Source organism: Chaetura pelagica, unplaced genomic scaffold (genome assembly GCF_000747805.2).
Source record: "Chaetura pelagica isolate M959 unplaced genomic scaffold, ChaPel_1.0 scaffold32, whole genome shotgun sequence".
In the NCBI taxonomy this organism is placed as follows: Eukaryota; Metazoa; Chordata; class Aves; order Apodiformes; family Apodidae; genus Chaetura; species Chaetura pelagica.
In genome coordinates, this window is record NW_009952368.1 from 1,188,316 (window position 1) to 1,204,965 (window position 16,650).

General features: G+C 50.9%; 1 protein-coding gene across 1 annotated transcript in view; it reads left to right on the plus strand.

Moving 5' to 3' along the window:
- The window catches only part of KIRREL3 (kin of IRRE like 3 (Drosophila)), a 129,733-nt gene that overhangs the window by 74,734 nt on the left and 38,349 nt on the right, over window positions 1–16,650 (plus strand). Inside the window, exons 6-8 of the mRNA XM_010008100.1 lie at window positions 1,749–1,906; window positions 5,895–6,045; window positions 11,372–11,477. Coding sequence (XP_010006402.1) covers window positions 1,749–1,906; window positions 5,895–6,045; window positions 11,372–11,477 — 415 coding nt within the window. The remainder of the gene's footprint in view (window positions 1–1,748; window positions 1,907–5,894; window positions 6,046–11,371; window positions 11,478–16,650) is intronic.

Below are 16,650 nucleotides of genomic sequence, written 5' to 3' on the forward strand. Positions count from 1 at the left end.
AAGAGTGTTTGTTTGTTTTTTTTAAAAAAGTGAAACTAAATACTTTCTTAATAGTTAAACAACATCCGAATGAAGCAGAATTTTCTACATTTTCACATTTCAGGGGCTGCTGCTTTTTCAACTAACCCAAACCACAGATTTTTCACAATTTTTTCACTCTTGTTGCCTGAAAAAGAAAAAAAAGTACATTTTGGATCCACGTAGAAAAGCTTTTTTTGCCTCCCCAGCCCCTGGGTTCCACCCACTGAGCTGCAATATCCCATTACTCACAGGGTTTGGCAGATGTGGATGTGACCAGCCTGGTGTGCAACCAGCAGATCTGCCCTGCCTGCTAATCCTGCGCTGATGGAGGCAGCCACTCGGAATTGTCAGCAAACATAATCCCTTCCCCATCTCCTGAATCAAGTCCAGAACCAGAGGAGCCAGCAAGGAGTTGTTAAATATTCCTTGGCCAGCTCAAATGCTGGAGCAGCTCAAGAGCAGAAGGAGAGATTTACTTGGGGATTTCAGAGCCCGTTTTTGACACTTTCCATGGTTCAGGCTGGTGCCCATTCGGGGAGGGGGAAACAGCCCTGATTTTAACAAAAGCAGCTCCACTTTGGTAGGAAATCAGCAGGGTAAGGATGCTGAGGGGTAGGACGCTTCTGGAACCTCCTCCTGGGCTGGGTGTGGAGCAGCAGTTCTGTTCTGCACCCTTTGGCAGCATGAGCTCTTCTGCTTGGGCAAGAAGGATGGCTTTGCACCATCTCCTCCACAGTTCAGATGGCTTCCCAATGCTGTGTGGACCCCAAGAGCTCCTGAAACAGGCCAGGAGGTGGCTGGGCTACGTGTCTCTCTGTAGCAAGACCTGGTTGCCCAAAGGATCTGGTTGAGAAGCCCTAGACTGACAGCTGTACAGATCTCTGCATCTTCAGAGCAGATCTTGGCTAGAGCAGACGCAAGCAGGGAACCAGGGATGAGAGGTCCTCTCTGCAGGATGAAAGGACAGCCCCCCTCTCTAGCTGAATTTCCCATCTCTTACCATACTGGGGTGGTTAGATATACCAGTCACAAAAGAGGAGACCACACTCAGGTGCTTCTCATCTCCTGCTTCCCTGCTTCCCTCTGTCCTTGAAGCATGAAGTGCTTCCAGCACAAGAAACAGATGCCCAGGGGCTGCATGATACCAGCAAAGCCACCTCCTGTAATGAAGATACAGCCTCACACAGCATGTCAGGCTGAGGAGATTTCAAAGGCAGGTTGAGATCTTAAATGTCTCCTTGACACCCCTGGCAAAATCTGCTTCCATGGAGGGAGACATTGAAAAGCCTCACCCTGGGGAGAGGGAGTCTGGCCAAACACGAGAGGTTTTGCATCCTTTGGTGTGGTGAGAGCAGCACGGTTGGTGAGTGAGAGCCCCAGGGGAATCAGAGCAGAGTGCTGGGGGGTTCCTACACCCCTCCAGGACAGAGGCTGTCAAGAGAGACCTCTCCAAAGGCAGCCATCTGGGAACTGTGCTCCAGGTGCCCGTAATAAGCTGTTCCTCCCAGTGCAATAAGTAACAGTGCAAATCCAGCTTCCCTGCCCTTCTTCTCACCCTCACCTACATTCCAGTTTGCAAACAGAGGAGCAGGGGTTGGACCAAAGTTCCTCATTCTGTGTCAGTTATGGTCAGAGCCCAGGCCAGGCAGCCCAGACCCCACAGTTAACTCCAGGAAGGTTGGTTTGACAGTAACAAGTGACATATCTCTGTGCTGGTTTCCTTTCAGTTCCTCCAGATGATCCTGTCATCATGGGGGGTCCCATCATCAGCCTGAGAGCAGGAGACCCCCTCAACCTGACGTGCCACGCAGACAATGCCAAGCCAGCAGCTTCCATCATGTGGTTGCGGAAAGGGGAAGTCATCAATGGAGCCACCTACTCCAAGGTGAGGCAGGGTGGGGCTGGGGGCACACACCGTGCTCTTCCCTTGCTTCAGAAAGGTGTACCAGACCTGGAACTGCTCTTCACACAGTCCCAGAACATCTCAGGCAGGGCCTGCACCTCTGCAGAGCTGATGCTCTCACCCTACATCACCCCATAAAACCATCCTGGTGGAGAGGCTGGAAGGAAAGCAAAAGGATGCAAGTGAGAAACTACAAACTGTCACCAAAACAGGTTCTGCTCTGAACTTTGATGCTTTTTATGCCCTCACAGCTTAGAGCTGCCTGAAAATCCCCTTTCTTCCCCCAAAATCCCACCTGAGTGTGGTGGTAATGTTGTGCTCAGCACCACACCACCTTGGCCTTGGCTGTAGTGGACCCTCTGGATGGAAAGGTGGTTGCATTGACATATGTCTCCTCCTCCAGCTGCAATTCTCCATGAAAAATTGTCAGGGTTGTTGGCATTTTTTAGTTCAAATTGAAAGCTTTTATTGGGTCATAAAGGAAAACATCAAAGAGCAATCAAGAGTGTACTCAGAATGGGTGCCCACACGTCCTCCTGTTTATAAGTGCCTGATGTCTAGTAAGTGCTAAAGATTCAGTCACACTTGACATTTCTAATGAACATTTCTGAGCAACAAGATGTAAGACACAAAATGGGTCAGTTTGCAGCCATTTGTAATGCAAGAAAACTTCAAAGCCTGAAGTCAAAGGCATTCCCCTCTCCAGCTCAGGCAGATCTTTTAATAAACATTTCACAACATTTTACCCCTCTGAAGCCTCCACCAAGCTTTGTTCCACCCACACCCTGGTGGACTTGGGAAAGCAGAGGAGCCCAAGCAGCCTCGTCCTTGTCCCTGATCTCTCAGCAGAAGCTGAGCTGCCTCCTGGTAGCTGGTGAGTGTGAGCACAGGAGGAAGTTGTCCCCTCTCCATGCTTGCAGTGCAAGAGGCAACGCTGAGCCAGGGAGATGAAGTGGAATTAATTAAAAGCCAGGCCGTTGATGTGCAGTTGCTTATAATTTATTTCTTTCACCCCAAGCCTTCCTCTCCACTGCAGACCGCTCAGACCTGGCCCTGGGGAGCCAATGTTTAAGTCTTGTCCCCTTCAGGTGCCCAGGTCGTGGGCAGCAGAGAGGGAAAAAAACGCCCCTCCTTGCCTTTTCTTTATAATAATTCCAATTTTAAAAAAACCTTCCAAAGCAGAGTTTCCCAAGCTGCAGCTCCACCTGACATGCAGGACAGACATTTCCATGGTGTTTTCAGCAGGTGTCAGGGCTGGTTTGAGAGGGGACTCCTGTTCTGCATGGAGAAAGCACCTTCCCCCTGCTCAGAAACCTCAGTTTCTGATGCTGAACCTCAGTTTCTTCTGACTTTTGCTGTGGTTTTCCATTAGTCCCTTCCACAACCACATCCCTGCAATGAGCAGGGAAAGGGGGGCTTTGGGGCCAGGTCAGCCAGTACCAGCATTGTCACCTTGTCACTTTGTGTTTTGACTCAGGTTTTACAACAATGCTCTCGATCCCCTTGCCCTGCCACCCAGGGAGGGAGGGAGAGGGAGGAAAAGACAAAGACTCGACTGGTTTGAAAACTCAACTACACAGCTTTAATTCAGCATCAATGATAAAAGAAATAGATACAGTTACATACAACTATGTTCAGATATGGGCAAAAGCCTCTCGCCTCCCCCCAGCCCAGCAACTGCCACAGGATCTGCTGAGCTGGGAACAGCCCTGAAAAATCCCAAAGCGCTGCTGGAGAAAGCGCAGAGTGATGAGGGTCAGGAGAGCCGGAGCCTGGGGGTCCCCGGGGAGGGATGGACGGAGTCCTCCGCGGGCGCCGGTCCTGGGTGGAGGAGGAGGGAAGAAGCAGCAGGGAGGAAGTTGTCTTGTGTGCTCTCTGTCCTTCCTCTGAGCTCACGTAGCTCCATGGAATGGAATCTCTCTGGCCAGTTTTGCTGTCTGTCTAACTCAGCCTCCTTCGGAGGGTCAGAGATCTCCCTGTAGCGTCTGAGCCGGCAGAGTGAAGGTGCGACCTTGAAGCCCCAGCAGTTAGAGACACATTCCACTGTTCTCACTGCTAGTTGGAACACACTGCTGCTGGTGAAAAGAAGGCTTCCTGAAGAGGAAAACAAATAAAAACTCAATAAAAGGAAAATTGGCTTCATCCTGGCTCAAACCAGGACACACCTGAAGTGCTGTATTTCCCACTCACGCCCAGGAAACCCCAACTTGAGCATTTTTGTGGCTTTCTGAACCTTGTCATCCAAAAAACCAAAACAAGCCTTAAAAAAAAGACAACGGCAAATTTTGGAATGGGAGGGTTTGATTTTGGGGGTCCCTAGAGCCACAGGGAATATTATAGGATCCTGCAGGGGCTGGAGGCTGATCCAGAGCTCAGGGGCACTGGGGGAGGAAGGTCCTGCACAGGTTTAGGGCTCACCACATCCTCAGCTCCAAAAGCAGGGCTGTTCCACAAGGGAAGGGCACACAGGGGGACAATAAAGCAATACAGGGCAGAATCCTCACCACCAAGGGCACAGCACCAGCCCAAGAGGAGCAGAGCAGGTTTGGTGGTCACAGAAGGCTCAACCACAGCATAGCAATCTCCAGAATCTCTGTAGTGATGAGGCAGCTCTGAGGCCAAGCCAGGAAGTCCAACGCGCATCACCACACCTAAAGCAAGGCTTAAGCTAAACCAGAGCTTAACTGCAGCTCCTGTGCCTGTGAGTGAAGAGCCTGTGGGCAGAAGCCTGTGATGAGGTTTGTCAGGGAAATCAAGGACTGTTGGTGCACTCAGTCCCTGTTGATCACATGCTAATAGGTTTGGTGCTGCTTCTCTCCAGCTTCTGGGCTGATGGTGGTGACAATTTCTCAGCATGGTTCCTGTGCCTGATGTTCCATTGTGCCTGATGGAAGCACAAATCTAGATGCATGAATGCTGTGTCATGATGAAGCCAGGTGGGGAAAGCATTAGTCTTGCTGCCATATGTTTATAATTCAATAAAACACTTGTTTTACGTTGTGAGAAGGAAACTTGAAGGATACAGACTTGGAGAGAAAAACTGCCTGGCAGGTCCAGATTACACAGTTATGGGTGTAGCTGTGGGCATCCATCACTGTTATCAACAGCAGGGAAGAGCTGAGTTCCTGGCATTTCTGGTCCCCTGAGAATGCTGATAAACCAAAGAGAGGTCAGAGGCAAGCCCAGAGAATTATTAAAAGCTTGAAAACTATGCAACATCTTGAGAGCCTCCCAAGAAGTTCATCAGCTTAGTTTACAGGGCTACAGGGTGGTAAGAGGATGGTCTGTAAGGACGTGCAAGAGGATGAGGAGCTGGATAAGGCAGGGCTCCCAGGCTCACTAGTCAGGTAAAGGCACAGCACCATGTCTGGAGTCAAATCTGATGAGACCAGGGAAAAAGAAGGGTACCAAGGCTGAGCAAATAGAGCTGGTTAACCACTGCTGTACCAGGTTTGAGGTTTTGGATCTCAGGCATCCTCAGATGTCCGTCACAGTGCTGGTCTCCATGAGGTGAGCCAGAGCAATGATGATTACCCATGGACCACTGAATGGCAGCCAGTGTCACCACTCACTGCTACATAAAGTGGCCCAGGCAGCTTTTTGCACTCCCCTGGCAGAGGTACAGAAGGTGGCAGCAGGTTCAAGAAACTGGTTGCCTCATCTGCGCCCTGGCTCCCTCATTCCAGGGACAGTGGGTGACACGTGTCTCTCTGGAACTGTGATTCCCAGGCCTTGGCACAGCAGAGCAGGAGGGAAGCAGATGGGAGTTAAAGTGCCCAATTCCCAGGGAAGTGCAGTGAGATGTGTCTGCAGTTCCCCTGAGGCTCCTGGGCAGGTTCCAGCCAGAGGAGCTGGTGCTGCAGAGCAGCTGGTGGGAGCGTGGGCTGAGCCACGTCTGCAGAGCCTGGCAGGGCTGGGGCTGCTCTCCTGCAGGAAACTGCCTTTCCTCATCTTTCCTTCTCCCCCACAGACTCTTCTCCGTGATGGCAAGAGGGAGAGCATCATCAGCACCCTTTTCATTGCCCCCTCAGACATCGAGAACGGGGAGAGCATTGTCTGCCATGCCACCAACAAGGCCATTCCCAGCGGGAAGGAAACCTCCGTCACCATCGACATCCAGCGTGAGTGCGAGGCCAGCCCGGCTGGCCCTGGGTCAGGATCCCAGCCTCCTCACGGGCTGCCCCTGGGGGTCTCACCCCAGCCGGGAGTGGAATGCTGGGGCTTGGGGGTTTCCCTTTACTGGGATTTACTGGTACATTACTGCGGTGAAGTCTGAGACAGGAGATCTCACAGAATCACAGAATCATTTTGGTTGGAAAAGACCTTCAAGCTCATCAGGTCCAACCACTAACCCAAGTACTGCCAAGGCCACCACTAAACCGTGTCCACCACATCCACACAGCTTTTAAACCCCCCCAGGGATGGTGACTCCACCATGGCCCTGGGCAGCCTGTGCCAGGGCCTGACAACACTTTCAGGGAAGAAATGTTCCTGATATCCAATCAAAACGTCCCTGGGCACAATTCGAGACCATTTCTTCTTGTCCCGTCACTTGTTCCTGGGGAGCAGCGCCTGACCCCCCCTGGCTCCAACCTCCTCTCAGGCAGTTGCAGAGCCAGAAGGTCTCCCCTCAGCCTCCTCCTCTCCAGGCTAAACCTCCAGCTCCCTCAGCTGCTCCTCCTCACACTTGTGCTCCAACCCCTTCCCCAGTTCATCTCCCCTGAGCTCCCTGGGGCAGCAGGGACACAAACACCCCCAGACAGGCTGCTGGCCAGCTTTAACATCTTGTGTCCGTACGTTTCATAGAATCATAGAGTGGTTTGAGTTGGAAGGGACCTTAGAGATCATCCAGTTACAACCCCCTTTCATGGGCAGGGACACCTCCCACTATGACCAGGTTGCTTCAAGCCCCATCTGACCTGGCCTTCCAAAAAAGGTGGCACCAGTTGCCATGTCCTGGGTGGCTGGTGAGATGTGCCCTGACCCAGGGCTGTGGAGCAGGGATAGGTTCCAAGTGGTTTAGGCTGAGCAAGCAGCATCTCTGGACACAGCCAGTAGTAGAAAAAGGCCCATTAAGATTTCTGGTACAAACCCACATGTTTCCAGTCCTACAAGCTGCTCAATGGTAAGTTTTTTGTATTGTTCTCCACTGAGATAGCAAGTTAGACACCTCATTGGTGGGAAGGCTCCCTCCTATGAAGTGCAGCTAGTGTCAGTCACCATCTTATGGGGACAGATGTGTGTCAAGAGCCAGATGATTTACCCTTTGCTGTAGAAAAGCAAAACCTTCCTTCCTCAACAAGTCATTTTTCTCTTCCCTCCTTCTCTGCCATAGCTGTTGCTCTTGGGCTCATCCTGACTGCCCTCCAGCCGGGCTTCATTTGCACACACAATTCCTGCAGCTGTATTTACCAACAATTTGAAAATGCAGGGTGTTCAAAATTAGCATGCCAGCTGCTTTCCAGAGTCCAATTAAAACTGGATGAACAAACTCAAGCACAGCAGAAAATTCACCATTTAAGACTTCCAGCTTTTGCTGCCGTAAGATTAACAGGCTCTTGGGTCGCTGGGTAGCATGTCCTGACAGGACTAGGCAGATAAAATGAGATAATAGCAGGGGTTATTTCACAGCCAGCAAACAGTTACAATAGCTGGAGAGGCACACGTGTCCACACACATAAGGCAGAGCTGGAGACATCACTACACTGCACTGAGCGCGGGGCGGGACGTGAGCTGAATCCCTCAGCCCAGCAGAAGCTTTGGAAAGAGAAAGCCCCAGTAAAGAACATCAATTTCCCCTCTGAGCCATTAAATACTCCATGCTGTGAAAGTAGTAATAATAATATCCTAGCCAGCTCTTAAAAGTAGGTTGTTCTTAATGGGGTCTAACAAGGATCTCAGTTTCCCAGTGCTGAATGGGTGATGTAGGGGTAGAAAAATCCCAAGATGGATTAACCAGTCTGTGTGGGGTGGATTTCATCCTGGATGCACAAGCCTGCTCTAGCTGCTGCCTAGTCCATCAGGTGTCACTCCCAGCCTGGTAGGCAATGGCCTGCTTTCACTTTGCAAAAAGCTAGAAGTACATTTCCTTAAGCCACTGGTTTCTCCTGGGGAGCCAGCCTGGGTAAGGCTGGCTGCAAGGGCAAGGCAGGCTGTGTGCCCCCCTGCACCACCCAGGCTGTGAGGGGAGGTCCTTCCTCTGGGTCATCTTCCAACAGCTAGCAGAGAAGCAGCACCTTGGGGGAAAAAAGAAGTGGTTTCTACAAAGATAAAGAGGGTAGGCAGCAGGTTTTGGCTGGTGAGCTCTCCCCAGCCCAGCACAACCTGCTGTGTTTACCCTGGAGCCTGCACATCTCTTGCCTTGCAAAATAATCCCAGGGAACCAAAAATAATCCCTCCCAAGAAGCCACAGCCTGTAAATCATTCCTCCTGCTTTCCTTTTCTTTTGCAACCCAAAAGAGCATAAATAACATTCACATGCAGCAAAGAAAGTCAGGGTGGGGGTTGTTCCCTGTGCAGGGTGGGAGTGTGTAGGGGGAGAGAATGTCCTTGTTCAGCTGATGCAAAGGTGAGGTTTGGGTCTCACCAACCCCATGCCTGACCATCTTAGCAGGACTGAAATAGCTGAGTCATAAAATGCCCCCCTTCCAAAGGAAAAAAATAAAAAGAAAAAAAAAAAGAAAAAGAGGGAAAAAAGGAAACTGGAAAAAAAATCCCACAACCAAATCCCAGAGCAGGGTCTGTAATGGAAACACTAAGCGACTCCAGCTGGAACATCTGTTCAATGTGATTTCCGTTCCACCAGCCACATCAAAGTCAGCCTCTTGTGAGTTATGCACCGAACATCACAAGTGGGATTAAAATCATGTTTAATAGTTTGATATGCCATAAACTATTTATCCTGCCAGAGCCCAGTGGCTCTATGGAAAGGCAGATCCAGCGTGCCGGGCTGGGGAGCAGAGTTGCTGCTCATCAAATCTGTTTGCTCCAAGCCTCTGCACACACACATGCAGTTGCTCATTTTTACACCTTTTTTTCATGGCAAGAAAGGATTTGAGTGCATCTGTATTTTTGCGGGAGGTGGCAGTAGGAGAAAGTGGAGGGTCTGTGGAGGAGGGTGATGAGCAAGGTCCACGTTGTTATGTTGGAGGCCTCATGGAGTGTTTCTCCTTGTAGAATCTGAGTGGTTGATTCCCTTTTGTGCTTTGTGGCAAAGCCCAGAGCCAAGCAGGCATCTTAGTCTGCTACCAGCTCCTCATTCCTCCTCATTTGACCCAAGGGCTGCTTTTGGATTCAGGGTAGAGGTTTGGAAGGGCTTGTCTGGATGGGAGAGCATTGTGGAGAGGGCTCTGGATGTATCCAAGGGACAGCGTGGTGCCTGCTGCCTGTGGAGCTCAGCCCAGGATCCCAGCGATCGTTTCCCAGGTGCTGATGGAAAATAGTGGGAGCTGAGGGATTTCCTCAGGTGTCTCATGGACTGCACAGCTGGTGGGGAGTGATTCTGGTCCCCTGGGGTGAGTGTGCCCCAGGGATTCATGGTTTGTAGAATCGTTGAGTTGTTTTGGTTGGAAAAAGCGTTCAGGCCATCAAGTCCCACTGTTACCCCAGCCCTGCCAAGGCCACCACTGACCCATATCCCTCAGCACCACATCCACACGGCTTTTAAATCCCTCCAGGGATGGAGACTCCACCACTGCCCTGGGCGGCCTGTGCCAGGGCCTGACAACCCTTTCAGTGAAGAAATTGTTCCCAATATGCAGTCTAAACATGCCAGCATTTGCATGCACGCTCTCCTCCCGCCTGCCTGTAGGCTGGCTCTATCTGATTCCATCATTCAAATTAATTACAAGAAGCCAGGCAGGAATTATAATTGTAAGCGAGTGGAATTACATTCTGATGAGTTACAATTTGTCTCTTTTTTTCTCTTTTTTTTTTTTTTCCCTCTTCTCTAAAATACCCCAAAACACCCTCACACACCCCAGCCCACACTGTCCCGCTGCCTCCCTGGGAACCTGCCGGGCTATTAGAAAGTCCGATCCCGTTTGTGAAAGGCAGGATCAAAGACTTTAATTCATTTCCTTTGCTCTTTTTGGGTTTTTTTCTCTTTTTTAATCTCTTTATTTTTTTCTTTCGAGTGCAGGAGGGAGCCAGGCTCATTTTAATACAAAGAGGCTCCTCAGTAAATCGTAGGCACAGCTACTAAACCATCAAACAATGGGGAAGCTACTGAAGAGAAGTGTGATTCATAGTTAACAAAGGAAGGTGATTAGCTGTTGTTGTCTAACAATAAGGAAGTGTCAGGATGCCTGCAAATGAATTAGGAGCCCACTTTATATCTCTGGGCTGTTACCTTAGGGAAGCTCATTTATATTCCCAGCTGCACCATCTTTATTGCCATTCGAATGGCACATTTTAAAATGAGATTAGGGTCAATTGAAAATACCTGTAATTTCCCTGGCATCATCTCCCCCAGGGGGCCAGGTGGCTTTGCTCCCAACGCATTGAGGTTCTGCCTGGGTGGGTGTCACAAGGTGAGGACCCAGCAGAGGAGCAGGAAGCAGCAGGTAGAGGGTTGCAGAGATCACATTCTATTTTCAGGTGTATTTTCACACGCGCTGCATCAGACTCCCTCCTCCCTCCCTGACGGCAGGAGAGCCCCTCAGCTGGACCCATGAGCTGGCCTCAGCTTCTCTCCACAGCACTGGTGCAGTCTCCAGCAGGACAACTGGTTCTTCAGGCACCTAGAAAACCTCTCCACAAGGCCATTTGCTTCTGCTTTTCCCCTCCAATGAGGTCCCATGCTGAAAACCTAAAGCTGGAGGGCAAACACCCCCTCTCGGGCATCATGAACATTTAAAACAACTCTGAATATTCTTATCCCCCCATCCAAACATTGCACCCTTTTCTCTTCTCACTTATTTTTAACTGGTTCTCTCCTAAATTTCGTTTTCCATTAAAGCATTTAGGTGCTTATCACATACAAAGGAGAAGAGAAACCCAGCACCAGTTGGCAGACCCAAAAGGCCTGTGACACCAATAAGGACCTGGCAGTGATGATTAGGCTGATGAAAGAGCAGAAATGGCACTTTCAAGTGAGCTGATAGACAAAAGATCATCATTACCCAGCATGATATTAAACGGGAGCTTTTCAAAGCAGACAAGTTGATTTCCTGGAACGGGAAGCAGAGCCAGAGCTGACATTTGTGAAGGGAAGTGCTACATCAGATGGTGTGCGTGGCTCCCGCTGCCTCATCTGCTGACACCTCCAAGATGAGCAGTGTGCCCAGCACGAGCCTGGCCAACATAGCAAGGACCCTCAAGGCTTTTCCCACGTTTCCTTACCACCAAATCTTGCATTTCCAGGCTCAGAAACCTGGCAGGCTGCAGGCAAGGGGTTGCTGTACCCTGTCTTCTGGTGGCTCATGGCTTGTCTCTCTGTTTTTGCAGACCCACCCCTGGTGAACTTGTCCGTGGAGCCGCAGCCAGTCCTGGAGGACAACACAGTGAAGTTTCACTGCTCAGCCAAGGCCAACCCAGCAGTCACCCAGTACCGGTAAGGCGGCTGCGCCGCTCACCAGCACCACACAGCTCGTTCCAGCCCTCCACTGACAGCTCCTCACATGCCCCACCAGGCAAAGTTCTTCCCTCCAGGTGATGCAGGAGTGCTCAGCAGCTCTGGCCGTGGTTTCTCGTGGCTAGTCCACTTGTTCACCACTGCTTGGAGGTCGCTCTAGCTCATCCAGCATGGCCTCTGCTGCCTTCCAGCTGGAGAATGCAATGGCTGGAGCCAGACACAGCCTCTGGCCCCTCAGAGCAGCAGAGACCTGGTCCTTTTCCCAGTGTTCCTGCTCCAACGGCTCCACAACACTGCTCTGGCCTTGATGAGGTTGTTCCATGTCGAGAGGCTCCAGTTGCCTCCACGTTAGACCCTCTGTGACGTTCTGTTGTGTGCAGCAAGTCCTTGGTCAGAGACTGATTGGTGGCTTGGAGAGGATGCTGAGGCCTGGCACTGAGCTGGTGGAGCCATCTGCTTGGGGACATAACGAGCAAAATGAGTGAGAAGTCAATTATGGGAAAATTCCTCTTTTTTTGCATACTCTTTTATTATTTGAACAACACGACTCCACTGCCATCTCCTTGTAATCCTTCAGCAATCTCTATAAGCTTCCCTAACCCCAGCAGCACGGAGCAGAGATGAGAAGGGGCCAGAGCAGAGGTGCTGGGCCTGAAGACATATGGGACATTCTCCTTGGGTGGGTTGTTACTGCCTGGGATCTTCAGTCCTTTCTTCAGTGAGCTCCAAGCAGTTGAGGGGCTCGTTTTGGCACTGATGAGGCCATTGCAGGAGGAGAAATGGGATCAGTTGCAGCTGCAGAAGGTCTGGGTGGAAGGCAGGGCTCGGGGCTCCCTGCCTGCACCCCGACACCGAGGCAGCCCCAACCCTCCTTTGACCACGAGTCATGCAGACACTGCAGGGATGGATGAGCAGTGGTGGCTGCACCCTGAGCTCCCTGTGCCCTGCTCAGGGGTCCCGTGCTCTGCAGCAGGTGAGCAGAGGGCTCTGCTCCCTGGGCTCCTGGCTGTGAGGGCTTTCAGCACAAGGGAACATGGCTTCTCTCTATGGTTTCTTGGTCGAAGCTGGCAAAAATATGGATATGGGGAGTGGGTTGGGTTGTCATCACCCTTTGGGAGGGGAGTGCGTGGTGCTGGGGCTCCAGGCTCCAGCTCGTGGTGAGGAGGGCCCGTGTCTGAGCCAGCACAGAGACAGTCACAGCAGGCAGGTCCCTGTCCCACCCTGCAGTCGCTCATTGCACCAGCCTGTGATCAGTCCTGGTGTTGCAGCAGCCTTGGTTGGTAATAACAGAGAAGACACCTCTGGGAACAGGTTACCATGACCCGCCTTCTGTTAGGGCTCCTACAGCTTAATTAGTACAACCAAGTTTGCTGGTAGGAACGATTCCTTCTGGCTGGATACCTGCCACCAGCCCAGCACAGCTCCTGGTTACACAGAAGAGTTATTAATTTGAGAAGTCAATTAATGTCAGAGATAAAAATAGCCCAAATTTCCTATTTACACTTAGGAGGAGAAGGAAGTGTATGACAATCTGGGGAAGGATCTGGGCAAACAGCCCAGATCAATCCTACACTGGGATTGATTCTGGTACAGTTGAAGGCAAAACCACCACCTTTGGTCAAGGAACCAGGTGATGACAAGAGCCTGGCATGATTTCTGCTCCAAAGACTGGGCATCAAGCTGTTTGTCAGCAACAGAAGCTTTCATATCACCCCTGAACCTACCCTGGGCTGATCCCTTGGACTGAGGAGCTGTCTTGAAGGCTCCCATCTGGATTTGCTCCTTCTTCTTGGCTGTTTCCACCCTCTGAGTTCATGGCCAAAGCAATGCTGGATTGCTTTGCTCCACCAAATAGCAGATGGACCCTCCTTGCTTCTCCCATCTTTGGTGCCATTTCATTAGTGCAGGGCTTTTGCTGCCCTCTGTAGTGGCAAATGCCACCCCCAGCCCTCTTCTTTCCTTCTCACTCACCCCAAGGCCATGTGTTGTGTCACCCACTTGGGACACCCAAGCCGGGAGCTCCCCTTTGCCAAGGAGAGAAGGTGGATGAAGAGGTGGGACATGTAAAGCCCCAGGACTGAGATACCTGGAGGTGTGAAAAGGCAGAACATGAGCTCAGTGTCATCCCCAGGGCCTCTCGGGACCCCCTCACTGGTGAAAATTAACTTCTTCTGCCTTAAAAACAAACAATTGAGAGAAAGTGTGATATTGTTTTTCTCCCCAGGGAAAGAACCACTCTAATATATCTCCTGTGGCTTCCCTCAACCTCAGATCTTGGAATTCAGCCGACATTTATTTTTAATACCTCCCAATGTGATTGTCAGTGAGCAGCTCTGACCACAAAGGGAGAGTGTCTGAACAGCATCAATCCAATTTTCTGGGCATGAATCCACAGGCAGCTCCGTGGGGCCACCCCTGCTGCCAGCACAGCAGGAAGGTGTCACCTGGCTGAAACTTGCAAAGGGTGAGAAGTTTGGCATCAGAATTGCAGCCTGGGTTTTTCTGGCTGGGAGAAGCAAATGAGGTCAAGCCTCTCACCCAAAGTGCTGGGCTGGGAAGCAGCCATGAACTGTGGACTCAGTCTCTCCATTAGGGTGGTAAGAGACAAGAAGCAAAGTTCAACATCATTTCCCAGAAGACAAAAATCTCCTCCTGCCCCCATCCAACCTCCTCCCCAGCAGAGAATGTAGCTTTGATGAAATCAAGGCAGCTGCTTTTTCCTGCAGAGGTTTGTGTCCTGTTCTCTTCCATAATACATCACATACGGGTGGGTTTTAATGCAAGGAAGCCCCAGGTAGAAAGGAGACCTTGAAGCAATCTGCTCCCACAGCAGAAAGGTGCAGCCTGCCCCACATCTTCTCTTCTGGGGGTGTTTGTTAATGTCAATGACATTTTTGTCAAAATTGACAGATTTCCACAAAGTGTTGGGCCTCAGTGGTGTTTTCCAACAGGATCAAAAGCCAGAAACCCTCAGCCTTAAAATGTGCTGATGTCTCATGATGTGAGGAAGCAGGGCTGGGACCGAGTGTCCCTGCCTGGAGACATAGCTCCCCTGCTCCTTTCTTAGCTGAGGACACCCTGAAGCTGGAGCTTCCTGACATGGGACAGGCCAGCGTCACCAAAAGGAAGCAGAGGGAGCTGGGCAGAGGTGTCACAGTGGTTATTTTTTTTTACTTGGGATGAACTAACCCTGGCAGCAGGTTTTTGCTCTCTTGCAGATTGAGCAGTCTTTGCACAGACACACCCTAGGTTGTCTCTAGGGTCTCACACCCCGTCTGGCCTGGGTTTATCCTGAGATCATGTTCCCTTTGTGGGTGAAGAGCGGCTCAGCCCACTGAAACACCACTCCACAGCTCCTTGCAGCTGCTGGGGCAGCATCCTGGAAGTGTTCAAGGCCAGGTCAAACAGGGCTTGGAGCAACCTGGACTAGTGGGAGGTGTCCCTGCCCATGGCAGGAGGTTGGAATGAGATGATCTTTAAGGTCCTTCCAACCCAAACCAGTCTGTGATTCTATGGTCTTCTGCCAGAGGAAGGCTCAAGGGGAGCCAGGCTGCTTGGCAGCACCACCATGGATTTGTCTCCATCTGCTTTAGCACTGGGGTTGTTGGGTTAAAGGCCCAAAAAGTGTCCCGGGGATGGGGGGAAGCTTCCTGGAGCTGCTGCTGGTTGGTTGCAGGCAGAGCATCCCACAGCCCCAGAACCAGGTTGGAGGAGTCGTGGCTGGGAATGCACAAGTGGGCAAATTGCACCCCCTCAGCTTCCCCACCAACCCCCATGGATGGAGCTGGGGGGGGGGGGGGGGGCGAAGGGGGATGCAATTTGGGAATTTAGTCATTTGCTGCAAGCAAATGGGCAAGAAATGGCAAGTGGGAGAGAGTAATCAGCTGTCGCTGTGATTCTGCAGGCTGTGATGAGGGATAAAATTAATGGAAAGCAACAGAAGTTGGGGGTACGTGAACCGACTCACAACCAACCTCCTCTTTGCTCCCTCAGATCTCTCTATTTGCCAGTCTTCTCTTGGCTTTTGATGTCTGTTGTGTGTCTGTGGGGCGGGTTTTTTTGCTGTTATTATTTATTACTGGCAGTAAGAAAGAGAATCTTTAAAGTGGCAGAAGAAAATGAGAAAGTTGAATATTGCAAGAGACAGAGTCACTTGGCCCGTGGGGCTCCTCTGGTGGTGATGATTGGTGCAGATTTGGTCCAGGCAGAGCAATAATCCAACTGTCCCTCTGGGGCATTGACACAGATCTCTCACCCCCAAGGCTAGCAGAGACCTTTGCAAATGATGGCATCTTTGTAGTCACAGGGAGGGGACATGTTTTGAGCCTCCAGCATCATCTGCAGCTCTGGGAACCACTGTGCTTCCAAACTAAGGCATGGGGCTGATGGACAGACAGACAGAGATGGAACCTGTTGTTTCCCCCCACCCAGCGGCTGCAAAGGCATCTGTGAACATGCACAGCTCCATAATTGTGTGGGCCAGGGCAGAAGATCTGGCTGATGCTGCAGCAGAAGCAGAAGTCAGGCTCACAGAATGGTTTGGGTTGGAAAGGACCTTGAAGATCACCCAGTTCCAACCTCCTGGTGGGCAGTGATGCTTTCCATTAGACCAGGTTGCTCCAACCCCATCCAACCTGCCCTTCGATACTTCCAGGGATGGGGCAGCTGCAGCTTCTCTAGGCAACCTGTTCCAGCCTCAGTGAGATGTGTGGATGAAGAGCCCAGGTGTCTTCAGCAGATCTGCTGTCTCCAGGAATCATACGTCAAGTCCAAGGTCTGCAAGTATTTTAGTTGCTGGTCTTGGGGGAAAAGTAGCAGGTTTGTTTGGATTCAGGTAGATATGGAAAAAACTACTGTTGATAACAAGGAGCTCTGAGAAAGAGGAAATAATGGTACTCATGAGCTGTGCTTTGGCCTGTCTTACACTGAGCCATCTCAGAGGCATTTGGTCCATGCAGACACAATCCCACATTTTGGTTTAAGAAACCCAGAGGAGAAGTTCAAGCTCCACAGAACGTTACTGCTCTTTTTACTTTGGATCTTGTCTGCACAGTTCTGGAAGCTCCTGGCATCTTAGCAGATGTATTCATGAAATACTTCAAGCTGCCATGGAGAAGTCAAGTTGCCCCATGTCCTGCTAGAAACAGGAATG